Here is a 21,450-nt window from a genome sequence, read left to right on the forward strand (position 1 = left end):
GTAGTCCGTGAGGGCCAGTTTCATGGATGGAGATTCGTCAGGTGATTCCCTTACCAATTAGCAGTTATCCTCTTAGGGAGCTCGTTTAAGTTTATTTTAAGAATACATTATGATATTAATGAATAACGTGAGACTGGTAACATCAGTCATGTCTTTCAAAACGGGAAGGTTTGAACTGGCTGCTATAAATTGCAGTTTCCATTCCATTTTGGGTAAAATGTATGTTTACATTAGTCCATTTCTCACCAGATAATATTGCCACACCTTTCTCTGCATAATCATAGGTCTCAAGTGGAAACCTTGCAACCAGATCAATTGAGTATTTGAATTCTATTACAGTGTATGTTGTAGATTTTTAAGTCTTTCTTTTAAAAAAAGTCCTTTTAAGAAAAGAAAAGTGCACTGCACACACCCCCGCCAACCCCGAGGCAAATACACTGAGCAGGTCCAAAAATGAAATAAGAAATACAGACATCAGACCTTCCTTGTCTGAGGACTGCCTCCAAGTGGTCTGAGGACTGAGAGAGGCCGTGGGAACAAATAATTCACAGTGGGTTCAGAGGCAAGGATCGGTACAGGGCTCGAGAAGTCTTCACCTTGACCTTGGCAGTTCAGATGCGGTCCAGGCGCGCGGTGGTCACAGTGCGTTCCCATCTCCTCCCTTGCCGGCAGGCTTGGGGTCTGGCGCTCTCAGATCATGGCTGCCTGTCCAGACATGACGCAGAGCAGCTCCCAGCCTCTGCAGACAGAGGTGGAATCCCTGACAGAGTCGGACGGGGTCTGGGCAGAGGCCCTGCGACAGTCCCCAGGGCCGGCCCGGTGGCTGCCAACCAGCAAAGAGGCATCCGTCCTGGGCAAGGAGCAAGGCCGTAGTGTCCCAGCCCTTCCTGCATGTCTGAGGACCGTGTTATGTCTAGAATGAGAGCGGCACCCCTCAAATTTCAACAGGCTTTTGTTGAAGGAAAGTGCACCAGTTTTGGGAAACCTTGCAGTCACCATTTAATTGTTCTGTTTCTTGGTTTTACAAATATGCCCAACATTCAGCTTTCCAGACTTCAGTTCTTGCACTTCTGAAACCAAAAATACATGCCCAGAATTTATGGCAGATTGTACTGTTTCCACTGAAGATGCACCACAGAATGATGGGAATATAATAGACCCACTAAACGGTTGAAAGCATTTCCTCCAGGATATGGCTAAGGATACGTCACCGTTTACAAGGTGGTACCCCGTGTTCCCTCACCTTAGTCAGTTCTCATCAAGCGTAGAAATGTGTCTTACTGGGAAAATAACTTTTAACAGCCTTATTGAAATATAATTTACATACCATAAAATTCAGTCATCTTAAGTGTGTTAGCCAGTGATTTTTAGTATTTACCATAAAGTCGTGCAAGTATCCTTTATACAGTTTTAGAATCCTCCAGGAGACTCCCCGCCTCACTGGGAGAATTTTAAGGTAGAAATAAAGTGTTTTGGGGTCTCGTTTTATCACTCACGTTTCATTCCCTTTTTTATTAAACAAATGTTTGTTGAGCATCTGCTCTGTGTCAGGCACTGTGATAGGCACTGAGGTAACAAGTAAAAGACAAAAATGTTTGCTATTGTGGAAGACACACACACACACGGATGCACTCTAATTGGGGGAGAGAGGAAACAGTAAACAAGGTTAATACCTAAAACACTCTCATGTACTAGGGTAGAGAGTGATAACTGACAGTGCGGAAAATAAAGACTAGACACAGGAGCTGTGGGGAATGGGGTGCTTTTGTTTTTTTACTATTTCAGGGAGGGGCGGCCACAGAAGAGATGCTGTCTAAAGGAGTAAAGGGCTGGCTTTGTGCCATCCGAAGGAAGAGCCTTCCGGTTCCGGGGCGGTGGAGCCTGAGGGTGGAGCAGAAAAGGGTGCAGACTGACAGGAAGGAGGGTCTGGGCGTGCCGGGCCTCCAGGGTCATGGCACACAGCGCCAGTGCAGTGTTCCTGCTCAGAGATGACGGTCGCCTGGAGGGCACTGCGCTGAGTGAAGTGAGCCAGACAGAGGAAGATGAGTGCTGTGGGTTGTCGTTTACATGTGGATCTAAAAGGTACAGCAAACCAGTGATGCAATAGCGGTACCGAAAGATGACAGTAAGTTGGACAAAGGCAGACATCAGCTGGCCGGGGAGCACACATGGAAAGGTGACTCTGACAGGCTTTGGGGATTTACCCGTGGCCTGTAGGAAATGACTCCAGGGTCTTCGGTCAGGAGCTGCTGGGAGATTGCTGTTGCCAGTGTCTAAAACAGAGATGACTGAGACAAGAGGGTGCTTCTTCCTTTGGGGATGCACATATTTCCAGAAGAGGAGTAATCCTTGCCCAGCCAGTATGACTGCTGTGTTTTAGGGCCTTTCCTGCACACGGGCTTTTCTGAGGGGTGGACGTACCCAGGTGAAGGACCCTGGACATGCTGGAAACACGAGTAATCAAAGGAGAAGCTGAAGACACAAAAATAACTTTGTTTCTGCCTTAAAATTTTCCCGGCAGGGCAGGGAGGATCTTGATGGGGCAGCGGAATCCTTCTAAAATGGATGGTGGTGGTGATGGTCACACAACTTAGTAAACACTAGAAATCACTGCTTGCACACTTGAGTGAACTGGATGGCATATAAATTATAGTTCAATAAGATTGTTATGTGTTTTCCCCCAGCAAGCACTTTTGTATATTTGTAAGTGCAGTGGAGTAAGATGGGGAGAAACGAGGTGGACCGTCCTGGCAATGTCTTCAGCCGTCAAGCAGGTCTGTTATCCCCATGCCCCCAGCCCCATTCTGTGATGCATCTTCCCTGAGACCACCAGAGGATCTGTGACGACCACCGCACACACGTTTTTGGTTTGCAGCGCGCAAGGACTGAAGTCTGGAATCCTCCTCACCTTGAGATGTATGGAAGAATGGATGAGCGGTGTGGTTTGTAAAAGGAAATAGCGCCACATTTTAACGGTCACTGCAGCGCCTCCAAAAACGGTGCATTTTCATTTAATTAAAAGCCCACTTATGCCCGCCGTGCTCCAGAACCAGCTGACACTGTACCAGTTGTACGTCTTCTAGTGGTTTAAAATTACTTTAAGAAAGAAATAGTGCTTCCAAAATAATTGTCTGTGCAAAGGGTAGGCAATTTTCTAGTGCATTTGGATTTGGATATGGGACCAGACTTGATCATTTAAGGCTGGGGCAAGGGAAGGGGCAAGGATCTTATCCATGTTCCACGAACACCTCTGAAAATAAAAGCAAAATTAAATAGGACGATAAAAAAACGTGGTAAAATGGGCGTCATTTAGTTTAGGTCTGCTGCCTGGTACTCATCCTGATTCTCACAGAAAAGCCAAAATTCTTGTCTTTCTCTTCTTTAGGGTTACTTTTAAATACAAAATTACTAGTCTGTGGTTTGCCGGAATAGATTTGTTACTCAGTTAATTCCCCGCCCCCCCCCTTTTTTTTTTTTTTTGCGGTACGTGGGCCTCTCACTGCTGTGGCCTCTCCCGTTGCGGAGCACAGGCTCTGGACGCACAGGCTCAGCGGCCATGGCCCACGGGCCCAGCCGCTCCGCAGCATGTGGGATCTTCCCGGACTGGGGCACGAACCTGTGTCCCCTGCATCAGCAGGCGGACTCTCAACCACTGCGCCCCCAGGGAAGCCCTCCCTTTAACTCTTATATCTCCCTATAACTTAATCCTAACCCCTTAGAATACCTATTTTCTATAAGAAAATTCTGAGTTGCTCATAGATTGGTAAGTCAGTTTCAGGCTTTTTCTTTTCCAGGTGAATACTGTTTCTGGATATTTTTATTGCTAACCCCTGCCAACCCTCCTCCCCAAGGTTGAGGTGATTTCTGTATTTACTTATTTAAATGCTCTATACTGTCTTTCTCCCTGGTACTTGAGAAGGAAAGTTGGCTACAACCTTAAAAACTAGAATTACAGATAATTTAATAGACTAATGTATAATGTCCCTTTCTACTTTTTGTCTCTTAATGGAGAAAATGGAAATGGTAACCCTTCCACATGGTGAATTGCCTTCCTAGGCTACTCCTGGGATGAAGCGCTCGCTTTTCTGGGCACCAAGCCTGCCAGACCCTAGGGTCTTGGAAACTTTTCCATCCCGTGGCGTGGGGAGTGAACCCTAGGAAGCATCGGGAGACAGGTGTAGATACGTGTGGAATCACAGGGGCATTTGCACGTGGGACTCCTGACGTGGGAGATGACCTGCCAGGGACATGATCCCCAGACGCCCATGCAAGTTAAGGCTCCGCATGGAAGCAGTTTACAGAGGCAAGGATCCAGGACACTGGGTGGGCAGGGGCGGGGGTGAGAGGGGAAGGTGACCGGGAAGGAAGGCGGAACACAAAGGCGCGTTCTCACGCTAGTTGCCACTGTGGGCAGCGCTTCGCCCTCTGGGGAACTGGGGCATTGCAGGCGGGCTGCTCCGGGGTGTCTGTGTCCTGCACACGCACAGAGCCAGCTCTGGGTGCAGACAGAGGCGCGGGCGTTTACAAGCGGAGCGGACGTGCCCGGAAATAGCACAGGACAGGGGACGGGTGACACCCCGAGAGCCTCTGCTGTCTGCCTCTTGGTTTACTCAGTATCTGCAAGATTCCTGTTACAGACGTGTCTACTGTAGTTTGAATTATGGTTTAAAACAAAGATACAAAGAGTTTGATGGACGCAATTCGGTGAGATCATGAAAGGAGTCCCCCCCACCCCGTGTTCCCGAATGTGGGACAGACGTAATAGTAAGTGGAGACAGACAGGCCTTCCCAGGCTCGCTTTCTTCCCTCCCCCGTCTGCCGTCACCCTTCCCAACATCAGATCCGTTTCACACTGTCGTCCGCTGCTTTGACGAAGACGCCCTTGACTGCTAACCCACAGAGCGCCCCAAGGTGGCAGGCATCAATGTAGAGTGACGCTTTTGCCAGCAGAAAACATACTTTGGTATACACTGGTCTCTAACATTTTCTCGATCGTGTTGATATTTATGGACGGGGCAAAAAATGTGCATATACTGCGTGCTTGGTATTGGAAGTATATGTTACTAGTACTACTTCCTGTTACAAGGGACTGCTTACAAGTTGACTGAATTTGGGAAATAAAGTGCTACCGAGACTTCTGTGTGTCGACATCAGCAGTGAAAGCAGGTAGACGGACAGTTTCGCGCATTATATTAAGCAAAACCCAGATTCATTTTTTTGCATGTTGCCAAAAGCAGGCAAACATTTGTTTGGATGTTTGAGATTAGTCAGTATCCATTTAACACTGAATTAATGTGCTTTTAAGAGATCTTATAAAGAAAAATTTTAAAATCCACCTTCCATTGTCATTAACCTAATACGTCTTCCAATGTACATAATACAGTTATTATATTCACTTCCTTCCAAATTCAGAGTTTTCCATCCATCTTTTCCCCCTTATTTCCCCATGTGTACAGGATACATTAAAAAGGAGAAGAAAAGCAGACAACATTGTTTTCACAGCATACAAGTATCACACGGGATGTTATTCCACGCGTACACTACAGAGTGTTAGGAAAGCGAGAACAGACTCCACTGTGGTCATAAAGTTCCCTGTTGCTCCACGGGGACCCGTGACTTTCTGCACAGCTGCTCTGTGTGCCATTTCCACTGGATAACACTGTGCTGAGCACATGTCCTGAAGCTATTTAATAGCTGGAAATTCGCCTGCCGTGCAGCTTCTGCAGCTTCTCTAAGCTGTTGTGTGTCTAGATACTGCAGGGGGATTTCTTCCTTCTCCTTCCCTTTCCCTTTCCCTTCCATTTCCCTTCCCTTTCTTTCTTTCTTTCTTTCCTTTCTTTCTTGTCTTTCTGTCTTTCTTTTCTTTTTTTTTTTTGTTAATGAGGGAAGTAAAATTATTCCAACTGCTGTGTCTGGAAAGAAAAAACAGTTTAAATACCAGAACTAACCTACTCATTAGCTGGAGAACGTGTGACTGGTTGTATCATTGCTTTGAAAATCTAACTGCCCTTGATCACCGCCCCACACCTAAGAGGCAGTCCTCTGATGCATTTCACATGGGAAGTCTGTTCCCTGGACATCCTTTGAGGAACTCAAATAAGTAATAAAATGAACATTCATGCTCTTAAAGCATATCTTGTTCCTCTCTCTGTGTCTATGTATATATACGTACATATATATATATCCCTTCATGATTGTGTATTTATAAAGGTCTCTCTTTTTACTGAAGTAGAGTTGATTTACAATATTGTGTTAGTTTCAGGGGTACAGCAAAGTGACTCAGTTATAAGTATATATGTTTTCAGATTATTTTCTCTTGTAGGTCATCACAACATATTGAGTTTAGCTCCCTGTGCTGCACAGTAGGTCCTGCTGTTTATCTGTTTCTATATAGCAGTGTGTATCTGCTAGTCCCAGGCTCCTGATTTATCCCTCCACGCCTTTCTCCTTTGGTACCCGTGAGTTTGTTTTCTGTCTGTGAGGCTGTCTCATTTGTGCCACATTTTCGATTCCACATGTACGTGGTATCCTGTGATGCCTGCCTTCCTCTGTCCGACTGACTTCACTGAGTACGACCGTCTAAAGGTCTCTCTCTTCGCTGCCACTGGCACCCCACTCTGCTGTTGTGCTCACACGCGCGGCTGGGTCTCCGTGTTTAACCAACAGGATCGTCTGGACACGTGGAGGCGCCTGCCTCACAGTCAGTGCTGGGCTTTCCCCTGGGATGACAGGAAGGGCCCCTTTCCCATGAGAGTTCACATCAGTGTGAGAACAGGCCTGCCTTTCTCCAGGGGTGACAAGTGATTTCATTTGGCACTTTACCCGTGGTAGGCGTAAAGCTGTTCCCCCGTGCCTGTTACTTTGTCACAAAAGGGTCAGAGATGAAACCGTAAATCTATCTGCTGAAACCCAAAGGTTCCATGTCCCTTTGCCAAAAGCACTACCTATGATCATTCATAGAAGGAACTATTTTTCTCCAAGGCTGAAGTTGGTTATTCCTGCTAAACATTGAATATATCTTTGCCCTGGAAATCATGCAAGCTGTAAAAGGAGCTAATACGGGCTTCCTATTACGTTTATCTTTGAAAGTGTCCTTGCTGTCTGCTTTGTGAGTTGTGTTTCTGCAGATAATTGGGAAGGTGGCAAAGAGGGAGTGGATGAAGCAGAAAGAGAAGTGAGGTGGGGGAGAAAAGCTCTCATTTAAGCTTCAGAGGGAGGGGTCCAGGGGGCTCTGGTCTTTTGATGGGCCTCTGGCCTTCTCCCCCTGCACTCTTGAACTAGTGAATTAAACTCTCTGATCCTCAGTTTCCTCATCTGCAAAATGGGAACAAAATGCCAACATTAAAAAAACAAAGTACAACCATAGGCATATAAAATTGGAAATAAGCTGTGTTTATGTCCAGTTCCAAGAGACTAAAGGGTGTCATTGCTTTGGAAAGACGCTAGCTCAGGGGTTGACAGTCCATGGCCTGTGGTCCCTATTTGGCCTGCCGCCTGTTTCTGCAGATAGCGTTTCACTAGCACAGAGCCGTGCTCATTCGTTTCCATATTATCTGCAGCTCGTTTCAAACTACAACAGCAGAGTGGATTCGTTGCAACAGAGACTGTCTGGTCTGCAAAGCCTTGAGAGTCACTGTCTGCCCCTTTACAGAAAAAGGCTTTCAGTCCCTGTGCTAGACTGTAATGGGCACTTTCCCCAGCAAACGGCTTCACATGTTGACTTTCTGTAGAGACGGTGGCCCATCGTTATGATGATGATGATGATGATGATGTTGATGACACATAACAGATGTAGAGGTGTGGCCTCAAACCCCTCTTTCCCCCCTTATTGTCATCCTCATGCCTGGCTCTGCCATCGTTACGTGAATGACCTCGGGCAGGTCACTTTACCTATCCAACCCTTAAGATTGTTTTTAAAAAAAGGTCATATAAATAAGTTATAAAATCCCTTAGGGCTTTATCATAATGTGGAGTTGCTCTATGCATGTAATTTTTCCCACAAGCTTCCAACTGCATTTCAGTGTTTTAATAGAATTAAAACATTACGTAAACTGACAGAAAAGATTTTGTGTATTTCCACAAAGTGAATATACTTGATTTCACACCGCAGGGAAGCATTTCACAAGGCAGTGAATAACAGCAATCTGGGAATTTGTTGGGCCTGAATGAAATCCTTCAGGTTAGACAACCAGGACAGACTGTCTCATCTGATTCGTCTTCAGTGACTAGACAGATAAATGAGTAGCTCGTTTACAGAGGGTAATTGGGGCGATAAACAGATAACCTCTGCTATTCCCCTTTGGCTTCAAAATTTTAAAAAGTGGTTATTTGGGGGGAGAAAGAGATTGGGGGTGTCTCATGTTGGTAATGGGAGTAGGCCACCTGGGTATTGTGAGTACTCAAACGGGCCTTACTTTTAAGAAAATGTGAAGCAAATATTACTAATTCATTTATTGGAAAGCAGTGCTTCCTAATGCCATTGTCATAAGTTATGTTGTTTCATATTTTATCATGTGTCATAATAAACTAGATGATGTTATTCTGAATTATGATCACATCTAAGGTATGAGAAATTTTTCCAGGGCAGTAAGAAATGATATCGTGAATGAAGTAGATTAAGGAAATGATGAAATACCAAATACTAGTTGCCTTCCTTAAACCTGGAATTTCTTTAGAAAAGGAGATGATTTGGGGCTTTTCCTATGAACCTAGACTCTCTGGAAAATTCACATAACTACTTATTTTCAGCATGTAGACATCCAGGTGCATCACTGAAAACATGAATGGCTGTAATTATCTTTACACATTGTGATTTTTCTCTTGCTTTGAAGTGACGATGAGCTTGCCAACCAGCTTTCTGTAAGAAAGGTCTGCAGTAACCTGCTGTAGGTTAAGGGCTGAGTCATACCGCAGAGGTTGATCTTAAGGGCGTTGGAGAAAGCAAAGCAGGAGAAAATCACGGTGGAACTCTGCTGGTGCGCGGAGGAAATCACATGTAACCGTTTTGAATAGGGTGACATCTGGTCGACCTGCAGTAGGTAAAGACTCTCGGGGCGGGGGGCGGGTAGGGAGGGAGGCGTTTAGGCTAAACCGGTGGAAAAGCTTCAGTAGCTCCTGGTTCTCATCTGCACATAATCAGATGGGAACCAGTGTGGCCAGGGCAGCAGGCTCAGGTGGGGACAGGAGAGGAGGTTTGGGAGGTTATGTGTGGTAAGAACGCACAGGACTTTGGGGAGGCTGCCAGCACTTGGACTCTAAGTGAGAGTGGAGGCCATCGAGAGCTTCCAAGCTGAGGAGCCTCAGCTTGGGTCGTAAAGAACCACCAGCTGCCGCACTGAGAAAGGCTCGGAGGCCTTTGCCGTCGTCAGGGAGCAAAGACAAAGGCTTGGCACACGGTGTTCTTCTGGTGGAAACAGTAAGATTCCAGATTTTTAAAAATTTATCTATTTGTTTATTTATTTTTGGCTGTGTTGGGTCTTCGTTGCTGCGCGTGGGCTTTCTCCAGTTGCGGCAGCGGGGACTACTCTTCGTTGCGGTGCGCGGGCTTCTCACCGCGGTGGCTTCTCTTGTTGCGGAGCACGGGCTCTAGGCGCATGGGCTCAAGCTGCTCCGTGGCATGTGGGATCCTCCAGGTGCAGGGCTCGAACCCGTGTCCCCTGCATTGGCAGGCAGAGTCTTATCCACTGTGCCACCAGGGAAGGCCCTCCAGATAGATTTTTGAAGGTACTGTTAGCTCAAGGAATGAAAGCAGAAGAAGTATACGACCTCGAGGTTTGGGGCGGGAGCAGCAGGAGAGAGGAATTTGTGTTTCCTGAGACGGGGCGTCTGTGGTGGGCAGCAGGGGCTGGGAGGGACGGGGACTTTGGTCTTGGGCACATTCCTTTCAGGCTGCCTCTGGGACCTCCAAGCGTAGCTGATGCAAAGACCCTTTAGTACGTGAATCCAAGTTCAGGGGCAAAGTCTGTATTGAAGCCATACCTTTGAGAGTTATCAGCTCAAAGACTTTTTAAAGCCGTGACTGGTGAGGTCTCTAGAGATTGGGTGTAGATGCCGAGAGGCCCCCGAGTTCAGAGGCCGGATGCCCCCCCGCTTAGCCACGGTGGGATGGGGAGGTCAGGAGGGGGAGGCCGAGGAGGGACACGGGACCAGAGGGACAGCCAGTGGGGAGCGGAGGCAGGCGGAGAGCACGATGCAGGGTGAAAGCGGTGAGGCGTGTGGCGCCTCCGTGGGGGTGACCAGAGCGGGGCTCCCAGGGGCTCCGCAGAACCTGCAGAGGGAGGAAGGCCATGCCTCCTGAGCCCGTGATAACAGGACCCAGCACTTCCCTCCTCGCGGGAGCCAAGGGCTGTTTACACCTTTGCTTGGCCGCCACCAGCTGCAGGACTGTTCAGCTTCTGACCTGTGGATCATCTCCTTCAGAGTAGCGTGTGTGCTTTACATAAAAGTGTGTATTTTACATAAAACATGAATATATATTTAACGTGGGTATATCGATGGGCCACACCTGTGCTCACTGAATCGGCATGCCTCAGTACAAGTCTCGGGCGCTCCCAGAGGGTTCCCCACGGTGACTGTTTGAGAACCGCCGTGGTCAAGCATGTCAGGTAGTGTGCTTTGGATGAGCCATTAGCCTAGGAAAGCAACTACAAAGCTTTTAAAAATGACACAGCCCAGCACACCTCCAAAACTTACCTATCTTACAGAAAAGCAACAGATTTTTAAAAAATAATTCATGTTTCCATCATCCCTGAAACACAAACCATCCCAAGAGTAAAAACCATGGGTATTTTTCCCCAGTCTTCTTCATTTATAGGGAGTTACATATAGCGTCTTTGCCCCTTTGATGCAGATGGTATTATAATTAGAATTATTGACAGCATTTTCCCGGGCAGGCATCTTAAAACAAAACCATCTGTAAATCGTCTGTGGTGAGTGGCATCTATACTTGCTCAATTTGGGGCAAAAAATGAAGGAAAGACCCTCAGCTTTACAGGTACTTGTCATCTTCATGTATATATTTCAAATGGAGGCTTGTAGAGAAATCACTCCAGAACCTAATCTCTCTCTTGACAGCTGAGACGGTTTTGGCTTATGCGACAAACTAGAAATGGTGAAATTATAAAAATGTTACCCATCTGTCATCCACTTTGTAATGTGGATAAAAAATAAATGGTTTGTTTTTGCTGATGTTTTCATGTCACTCTTAACTTCTGATTCAAGGATCTAAAGCTCCAGGACCACTCGGATGAAAACAGTTACTTGAATGAGCTGGTCCTAGATTTCTGTCTTGTCTTTTCAGAATTTTCAAAGGCATTTCAACCTTGCTGACCTATTTAATGCCAACCAACCTAAATGGAATTTGACCGTGTTTTACAGAACTTTATCAATTTCGGGACAGTGAAAATTTGGCTGGGTTGTCGTGGTGTGGAAATGCCTAGATTACAGATATGGCCCAAACACACTGATCTTACTGTTCTATATAGGCTGTATTTCAATTTGAGGCTTAAGAAGGGGACCTTCCTTAGTGCTTGTCTTCAGCTATTCTCCATATCAAGGCCAGTCTTCCTGCATCGACCCTGTAGTCATTCCATGTCCAGAGGCGATGCTTTTGTGGTCATCCTGGGCCCTTGTGTCTTTCTCCTGGGATTTCAGATCCATCTGCACCACCGGCCCCAGCCAACCTCCGGCTTGCAAACTCCACCATCAACAGTGACGGAAGCTTGACTGTGACGATCGTTTGGGATCTCCCCGAGGAACCAGACATCCCAGTGCATCACTACAAAGTCTTCTGGAGCTGGACGGTCAGCAGCAAGTCACTTGTGCCCACGAAGAAGAAGAGGAGAAAGACCACGGGTGGGGTGAGTGAGAACTAGGGGAAAGAGGCCCATGTCCTCGCAGTGGTGTTTGAACTCAGGCACCTGGTCTGAGAGTGGCCTCTGCTGAGCCACAAAGAGGGACGCATGAGGGTTCCCATCCCTCCCCTTTGAACGAGGAAGTTCAGAAAACAGAGGACGACGCCAGCCGTTTAGCCGTGCACATGTTAGGTGACAACGGTTGAATTTAGTCTGTCGACTTACTCATATCCAAATGGCTGGCACCACTCCAGAAATCACAGGAACAAAAATGTCTCCATCTTAACCTGTCTAGCCATTGAAAACGAGACAATTCAAAATGTCCTTGACATTTAGGTCTCTTTTTTTCTAAAGAGATCCTTGTAAACTGAAGAGTAAACGTTCATGGCTTTATCTGTTGTGTATGGTAAGGTGCGCCCATCTATAATCTAATCAGTGGGACAGCAAACAGTTTAGAAAATGCATGTTGGACAATATGCTTTTCTTATTGATTAAAAGACCTTGGAACGGCTTATTTTCCACATGCCAAGAAATAAAATCTTCACTGAACCGTTTTATGCGATGAGACCTCTGTAACACTGAACATTTTGCATCATATGAAATGCTTAATGCATAGAAATGAGTGTTCGGTGTCCTTTTAGTACACATTCCTTTATCTTGTTGTTATAAAACTTAACACCTTTTCCCCTAATTCATAAGGTTGAATTCCATAAATAAATGTTTGCAAGTGCTTTAGAAGGACACCAAGACTTTTTTTTTTTTTTTGCACTGAAGATTCCAATATCTGTGCCATTGAGAATTATAAAACATATCTCCAGAGGTCCATATCACTGATGTTTAGCTGTGATACTGTTTTGGTTTTATTTTCAAGAAACTTTCTGACAGTTCCAGCTTTTATTTCGTAGGACTTTGTGCAACAAGTGACCATTGGTAATGTGTGCTTATCTCACAGAAAGTGCTGAAAGAGATAAACTTGTTCAAGCACAGGGGTGGAAAGCAAAAAGTGATGCGATGAAATGCTGACAGACCCCTGCCCCTGCCATGCCCTTAATAACCAAACAGCATCAAGGATTAGTAGGGAGGTTTGCAATTTATTTCCAGTATACGTCAATTCGATACATAAAAAATGAACTGCAAATTTAATTATAATTGTTAACAGGCCCAGAGTAGCCTTAATCACAGGTCACTGTCTTACGGGTGACATGTTTTTTTGGATCCACAAGAGGCGTGCTGTAGGTCATGTGACTCATTAAAGTTCTCAGTATTAAAATTTGACCAACTGAGAATTAGGATCAGGAAGTGGAAACATATAGAAGAACATGAGAAATTGTGAAATTTTCTTCTTGGGGATCAATGTCTTTTCCTTTCCTAAGAGTCCATCCTAATATCCGTGAAAACTAAGAGGAGTGGGGATTTTCAAGGAAATGCTCTTTCGAAAGTGAATTTTATTTTACTTGTTTGAAGATAATAGTTTAGGAAGAGTGACGCAGAACATAACAAGAAACCCTAACTCAAAAAAATTGGGAATTGGTAGTTCATAGACATACTGTAGGTAAAAGGCAGAAAGGACACGAAGATGCACGGTTCATACCACAGTGGGTGTGGCTGAGAGGCGGCCCAGCCTCCCCTGGGAACAGGGACCACGGTCCACAGCCTGCCTCTCAGCCTCCACTTGTGAAGTGCAGTCCTTTCAGCCATCCAGAGCCGACCTGCTGCAAGGTGGCCGAGTTCTGATAACCGATCCCTCAAAAGCCTGAATCATGTAAGGGTGCCAAGCTATTAATTTACAGGGAGCGTTGTGCTCAAGGGTCTGAAATGCCCGTGGAAATCATGTTCTCTCCCTGAAAAGAGATCTCACGTGACCCAAAATGATGCGGAGAATTCCGACAGGTCACTGTGGTATTTAAACAAGGGACCGGCTTATGTGATTCAGTATTTGACAATTTCAAGATGACGATACCTTCATGTAGCACAATGCACGCATACAGCTGGCCTACTCTTTGCGGGGAAGCACGTGCTACTTACTGACTGCCTGATGTCTGGTGTCGCGTTAGTGATGGACACATTTTTCCCTTCATCGGTGTTCATACCACCAATTAGACCATTTAGGGCCATGTGGTATCACGTGTACTATATTTTGATGAATGTTTGAATTCTAAGACAATGACCTTCTTTCTCTTAATTCCGAGTACTTGTAAGGGACTTTATTATGATACCTGCAAGCCATAAAAAAGTGCTTTAAGCATTTTGTCAGGTTGATTTTTCTTACAACTTTTCGTGGAAATTTACTCATAGAAGATTTAGGATAAAATCAGAGAAATACAGGGAATGCCAATTCATAATCTTTCCAGATGTGTGCTAACACGAGCCTTTATAGCTCTCTTCTCTCTGTAAGGAGGGAGGGGACATAATTATTCATTTTCTTGCTCCCGGAAAGCATCCAATGATGGGATTAGGAATACAATTTCAAAAAAAAACCTGTTTGTGCTTTTTGTATGCCATTTATTTAGATCCACGGTAAAAGTGGATTTTCAGATGCTGAAGATGTAGAACGATCTGTGATCTTAGATAGTCCCGGCAGACCTCAGAGAGGAGCTGCTGTGCTTCACGGGGACACAGCAGCTGGGCAGGGAGGCGGAGAGGCAGGGAGGCTTGTAACGGAGTCTGTGTGTGTTCCCTCCACCTGCAGTCTCAGAATTCTGTGACCCTGGAGCCACTGCAGCCCGACTGCGACTACACAGTGGAACTGCAGGCTGTCACCTACTGGGGCCAGACACGCCTCAAGAGCACCAAGGTCTCCCTGCAGTTCACGTCCACACACGCCGTCCACAGCAGTAAGTGCTTCGAGTTCCTTTTTCTTATTTGCGGTCTTTACATGGAGAATCTTCATACCCGTGTACACGTAAATATGTCCTTTGAACTATGATGTGTACAAATTTTACCTTTGAGTCTTTCTTAGGATTTTTATCCGTTTTATGTGCAATATTTTGGCGACATAATGGAAATTTAAGAAGAAAGGGTGTCTCATTCAAACAGATGTTTATACTTCCATGATTTGGGGTCCTTATGCATATGCGTACTTGTTTTTAAGGAGGGTCTGCACAGTTAAACTGTTAGAAACTGTTGCTTCCCTCCTAAAAATGCGACATGCCCCCGCCCCCCTTTTTTTTCTACTGGTTTTACACAGTGGTCACAATTACTGCAGAAGGCTACCTAATTCTCCACTGGGGGCAGCGACCAAATCATTCCCATACCCACTTCCTGTTGCCAGTGGTTCTAAACTAGTCTGTTTGCCATGAACTGAGCAAAGCAAGAGGAGAGTCGTAGGAGACACTCATCTCTGAGCTGGAAACTGCGTTACGTGGTGTTTCCGGCTTTGCTCAGAGGTGGGGACTGGTGAGAAGAGCTGTGGGGAAGCTCCTGGCCAGGGATCTGGGGACGGGCAGATAGAAGGCGAGCCCGAGAGAGGCCGCTAGGGGTCTCCGCGGGTGCTGCTTCCCCAGGCTCGCAGGGTCCCGTGGGATCTGCCTTTCATCCTGGCACGGGGCCTGGTCAGACACGGAAGGTGTGACAAGCTTGTTGAATTTAGGAAAGGCAAGGCTGGCTCCGCACTGTTGCAGGGATTGCCCATAAGTATCTTCTGCCACCTGGGAAACAACAGGGTCTGAATGAGCGGGTCCATTTGAAATGACGCTTTCAAAATAGTTCTAGAAACAGAGCTTCCTACCTACTTGAGAAATAGTCCTTTTGGAGATTAAATGGATTTGAAAAGTCTACTATTTCTATGTTTAAGTTTACATACAGTACAACTTTTACATAAAAATTCTCATGGAAACATTTCTATGTATTTAGTAACTTCACTGATTTTTTTATCAATATTTTTTATTGAAGCCGAGTTGATTTGCAATGTTAATTTCTGCTGTACCGCAAAGTGAGTCAGTTATGTGCACACACATACACATACACACACACACACACATATATATATTCTTTTCCATATGGGTTATCCCAGGAGATTGAATATAGTTCCCTGTGCTCTACAGTAGGACCTTGTTGTTTATCCATTCTCTATATAATAGTTTGTATCTGTTAATCCCAGACTCCCACTCCATCCCTCCCTCTTGGCAACCACAACTGTGGTCTCTATGTCCGTGATTCTGTTTGTTTCATAATAGGTTCATCTGTGTCATATTTTAGGTTCCACATGTAAGTGATATCGTATGGTATTTGTCTTTCTCTGACTTACTACACTTACTATGATAATCTCTAGGTCCACCCATGTTGCTGCAAATGGCATTATTTCATTCTTTTTGATGGCTGAGTAACATTCCATTGTATATATGTACCACATCTTCTTTTTATCCATTCCTCCGTCGATGGGCATTTCGGTTGTTTCCATGTCTTGGCTGTGCTGTGACTGTGCTGCTATGAACATAGGGGTGCATGTATCTTTTTTTGGATCTGTAAAATTTTTATTTTACATTGGAGTATAGTTGATTAACAGTGTTGTGTTAGTTTCAGGTGTACAGCAAAGTGATTTTGTTATATATATACCCGTATCTATTCTTTTTCAAGTTCTTTTCCCATTTAGGTTATTACAGACTATTGAGCAGAGTTCCCTGCACTATACAGTAGGTCCTTGTTGGTTAAAACCACCGTTACACAATTCAGTTTTAACAGCATTAATTTGTGTGCCTAATTTCAGCTTGACTGTCCTTAGGGAGGTCCAATCTGACAATTTGTAAATAGGCCCAGTATGTCCATTATATGATTATGAATCAATTTCAAGAGTAATTTTAGAGTCAGATTTAGTGATATCTATGATAACACTTATGGAGTACGTGGCATGTTAAAGGCAAGATATATGCATGAGAGCTTTCAGCTGAGCGGAAGAATGAGGCACAAGTCAATACTAGTGTTATAGGTGTGATGAAACAGGGCCAGAAAATCCTTATATGCATTGGACAATATATACCACACGTGTAGGGTCTCAATAGCTTTGTTGCTTGAAGTCATTTTTTCTTTAGCCTGGTTGCACATTACGGTCAACTAGAGAGTTGTTTGTAAAAATGTTAGTGGTAAGGCACCATGCCCAGAGATTATAATTCAGTGGTGGCAGGAGGTGGGAGGGTTGGGGGAAGATGCCTCTCAATTTCTTTTTCTTTTCTTTTTTTAATTCTACTGAAGTATAGTTGGTTTACAATATTGTGTGTTTAATTTCTGGTGTCCAGCAAAGTGACTCAGTGATACATATATATTCTTTTTCATGTTCTTTCCCATTATGCTTTATCACAGGATATTGAATATAGTTCCCTGTACTGTAGGGTAGGACCTTGTTGTTTATCCATCTTATATATACTAGTTTGCATCTGCTAACCCCAAACTCCCAATTCCTCCTTCCCCCACCCTCCTTCCCCCTGGCAACCACAAGTCTGTTCTCTATGTCTGTGAGTCTGTTTTTGTTTCGTAGATAGGTTCATGTGAGTCATATTTTAGATTCTACATACAGCTGATATCACTTGGTATTTCTCTTTCTGACTTACTTCACTTAGTATGATCATCTCTAGGTTCATCCATGTTGCTGCAAGTAGCATTATTTCATTCCTTTTTATGGCTGAGTAGTATTCCACTGTATATATGCACCACATCTTCTTTATCCATTCATCTGTTGAGGGACATTTAGGTTGCTTCCCTGTCTTGTCTATTGTAAATAGTGCTGCTATGAATATAGGGGTGCAGGTATCTTTTTGAATTACAGTTCTGTCTGGATATATGCCGAGGAGTGGGATTGCTGGATAATATGGCAACTCTATTTTTAGTTTTCCGAGGAACCTCCATACTGTTTTGCATAGTGGCTGCAACTTACATTTGCACCATTCATTGATTTCTTTAATGCAGTCCTCCATTCATTCATCAAACTGTGTCTAATGATGGGAATAATTACTACCTTATACCATTATACACTGTATTATAGTATAAAGATATGTACACTGTAGGATATATACTATATAGACTGTACATTATATAGTATATGTGTACCATGTATTTATATATGTATGTGTGTTCATGTATATACACACATGCCTACATATACATGTGCAAACACACTCATACACACACATTACTGCAGCACTAGACACATTTCCATCTCTGCCTTCAAAGCGCCTACTGTTGAATTTGGGAGATAAACATGTCAGCATGATTACACAAAGACCAGTCCGTTGCACACAGGGCTGCAGGGAAACGTGGCGCAGACGGACAGACATGGCGGTGGGGACCAAGAGCACAGCACTCCTCCTGGGTCCTGAAGAATGGGTGCTCCGGGGGACACAGGGCACAGGGTGTCACCCCACACAAGCGCAGAGTTGGAAGAGAGCATCGTTTGTGCAGAGAATCAGCTTGGGGGTGGGGAGTGGAGGGGGGGGCAGTTCCCTCCCTGGGAGACCTCAGTGACTCCCGTGGGTGTCATAACCATCCACGTGCGAAGGCCACCCTGTGTCTCCCACCTGATGCTCCCTGAAAGCCGAGGTATGTGTTCAGCTGCCTGCTCAGCACCTCCACTGGGATGGCTAACAGGTACTTCGAGTGTAACATCCCCAACACCAAGCTCTTCACTTCCCTCTCACACCTGTTCCTCTCCCAGGCTCTCCTGCCCCCCGAGTTCCCACCGTTCCCCCTTTTGTTCAAGCCATCCATGGAGGTCATTCGTCATGCTTTGCTTTTCTTTCTCTCCAGAAATCCAGTCCATTAGAAAGTCCTTCTGACTCTAATTTCAGATTCTGGGTGGGATCTGTCCAATTTTGCCCGTGTTCAGCCCATTGTCACCTTTCTTATAAAATAATCTCCTAATTAATATTTGTTTCCACTCTTTCTTAAATATCCATTTTGTAGATAGCTGCCAAAATATTCTTTAGGAAATATTAACCATATCTCCTGAGTTGCACTCTCAAGACTGTCACCTACATCTTCTCTTTGCAGGTCTCCACAGGTCTCATACTTTATTGCTTTCCCATGTTTTCCTCCCCAAATGTCTTCTCAAACCAAAATCCTTTAAACTTCTGCTTCCCCTAAGACCCTTTTTTTTTTTTCTATTGGTGATGGGGATTTCCTCTATTGTGTAAAATAAGTTTGCATTTTAGTCTCCTGGCTTTTCCAGTAAACCACATTCCTTCCCCATTAGAGACTGGTATGGGATTGCAAACGCCCATAATTTAACATGTGTTTCTGCCCACAACCAAGAACGAGGTGAGGAAAACCCAGCCTCGGCTTGCCATTGTTGAAGTCACGTCATCGAGAATCTCTTCACGGTCCAGCCCACAGACACAATTGTTACACACTCTGGGTCTCCAGAGCACATCTAGGGCTTTCTCCCTCTTCCCGGGGCATCTCCCCACACACCCCTGGTGAGATCCTCTCTAATTAGCCCCCCTCCCTTCCTCTCAGGTATGATTACAAACCCTTCTCTCTCCCTTTAAGCCATACGGCATCACATAGACTGAATTCTTCCCTCTCAGTGAGCCACTCAGATCCCCCCCCAGATACAAACACATCTGTCCTTCACCCCTATCTTCCCCTGTCCTGTGGACTCTCCGGTGGAAGTGTCCTTCCTGTTGCACACGACAGATTCCAGTCTGGGGGGTCTAGACCCACCCCTTGGAAAGTACATCCGCTCAACTAAGGTCTCGTGTAGGTCGGAGAACAGGGACTGTCCGCCTGTGTGCCCACAGCAGCCGTCAGAGCCCACGTGCTCCAGAAGCCTAGGCGTGGCCTGTAGCACTGCTTCAGGAGCTCCTGTGGCAGCAAACCGGTCAGGTGTTCCCGCTCTTACCTGCGCACGCAACCCACTCCTGTTCCCGCAAGACGCTGGTGCTGAGCGTTACGGCCACTTTCTAATCATCCTGTACAGTGAGGTAACGTTTTACCTGACCAATAAAGAGATGTGACGGTTAACCTACCAAAGGCCACTTTATGCTATAGGGTTAACTGGTGCCTGTCATGCGGATTCAGAAAAAGAAAGAAAGAAGTGGTAGGCAAGGGGCCTGTCATAATGCATATTATTTGGGTGTCAGCGTAGCCGACAGAAGAGACTGGTTTTACAAAGGATGAGGCAGGATATAGCTGAGTATGTGTCACGATGTTCTTTATAACCCAACGTGGATATATAATCTCATAAACACTAGTATATGACTTTTACAAGAACACTATATATTTCATCCTGAAGCAACTAAAAGTAAGGAATAATGACAACTTTATAGTATAAGCAAGGGAACTTATATTTTATAGGAATGAGTGTAGTAAATGTCAGCGTATAAATTTCTTTTTGACTTACAGTCTTCCAGCTCTGCGGGCTGCTAGGTGTTGTAATGATAAATATTTCGACGCAAGCAAAGCCTGAATGTGCATACAGTTTTATAAAAGGGTCCCTTGAAGGAGGAAGGACATAATACTATCTTTAATGGAAATGTAGCTTGCTTTTTTGCACGCGGGAGGAGTATTTCCAGGGTTGACAGATTCCAAATGTTCTTCCTAGTTGCCTCATGCAACTGGAGTATACTTCCAGCTCTCCAAAATAAAACTGGAGTGGAGAGAAAATACTCTGAATCTCTCATGCTGAAAAGGTGATGGGAGTTTTGACATCTGGAGAAATAGCATAGTCACTCAGTTCTTTTAACTTTTAGGACTGTTAAAGAGTATACATAAAGCCAACCTCATACCTCTTCAGAATGTGAAGGAATTTTATTCCATTTTTGTTTCCGGCTTGAAGTGGAGGACACACTCCGAGTCAAGGACGTGCTCCCCGGACGGAAGTATCATGTCTGTCCCCACAGGGGGGTGAGACATGTCCATGTGTGTCTCTGCTGGAAATATTCAATAAAGCAGCAAAGATTCAATCTTGAGAGAGATAGATATATATATATATATATATATATAATATATATATTCTTATATTTATTATATATATAAATATATATATATATATTCATACGTTCTTACGTCTGTAATGAGAAGTGAATGCTTCCATGGCATATAAAAGACAGCAGGAAGACAGAAATCACAGAGAGATGAAACACGGTTCTCTAAGCTGTCTTGGTAGTCTGCTGGCGACTTCTTCCCATCCCAGGTTCTTAAAGGAATTAGAAGCATAAATGGGCGGGTGAAACTCTGAAGCCTTTAATTCTTTAAAAGAAAAATGCTTTAGGCGTTAGCAGCAGGATCCTTTAACCGCCTGGTGGTGTCAAGAAAGGGATGCGTTTGGGGGCGGAGCCTTGTGAGGGCTCCAGCTGCGCTGGCGTCTGCAGGCTGGGAAGCAGCGCCTCCTGCTATCTGGTCTCGGCACATTCCTGGCCCCCAGAACGCTTGGAATTTCCTAAGTGAGGAGGAGCGATAAAGGCATCTTCTGGGATGTGAGAGAGGTGACTGGGGGGAGCGGCTGAGCATGGGGGTGACCACAGAGGAACCAAGGAGTGACTGGAAGCCTGGAAGGTTCAGTCTCCCGTTCCCACCTCCACCTGCGAGCTGAGGACGGAGATCAGTCATCAGTGGCTAGTCATTTAATCAGCACGCCCGTGTGATGACGCCTCTGTAAAAATCCAAAAAG

General features: G+C 45.1%; 1 protein-coding gene across 1 annotated transcript in view; it reads left to right on the plus strand.

The window, feature by feature from the left end:
• Positions 1-21,450, plus strand: part of LOC308608491 (anosmin-1) — a 195,574-nt gene that overhangs the window by 153,381 nt on the left and 20,743 nt on the right. The window contains exons 7-8 of the mRNA XM_081221646.1: positions 11,653-11,858; positions 14,542-14,686. Of these exons, the coding sequence (XP_081077772.1) occupies positions 11,653-11,858; positions 14,542-14,686 (351 nt within the window). The remainder of the gene's footprint in view (positions 1-11,652; positions 11,859-14,541; positions 14,687-21,450) is intronic.

Source organism: Mesoplodon bidens (assembly GCF_964165515.1).
Source record: "Mesoplodon bidens genome assembly, chromosome: X".
NCBI classification, from domain to species: domain Eukaryota; kingdom Metazoa; phylum Chordata; class Mammalia; order Artiodactyla; family Ziphiidae; genus Mesoplodon; species Mesoplodon bidens.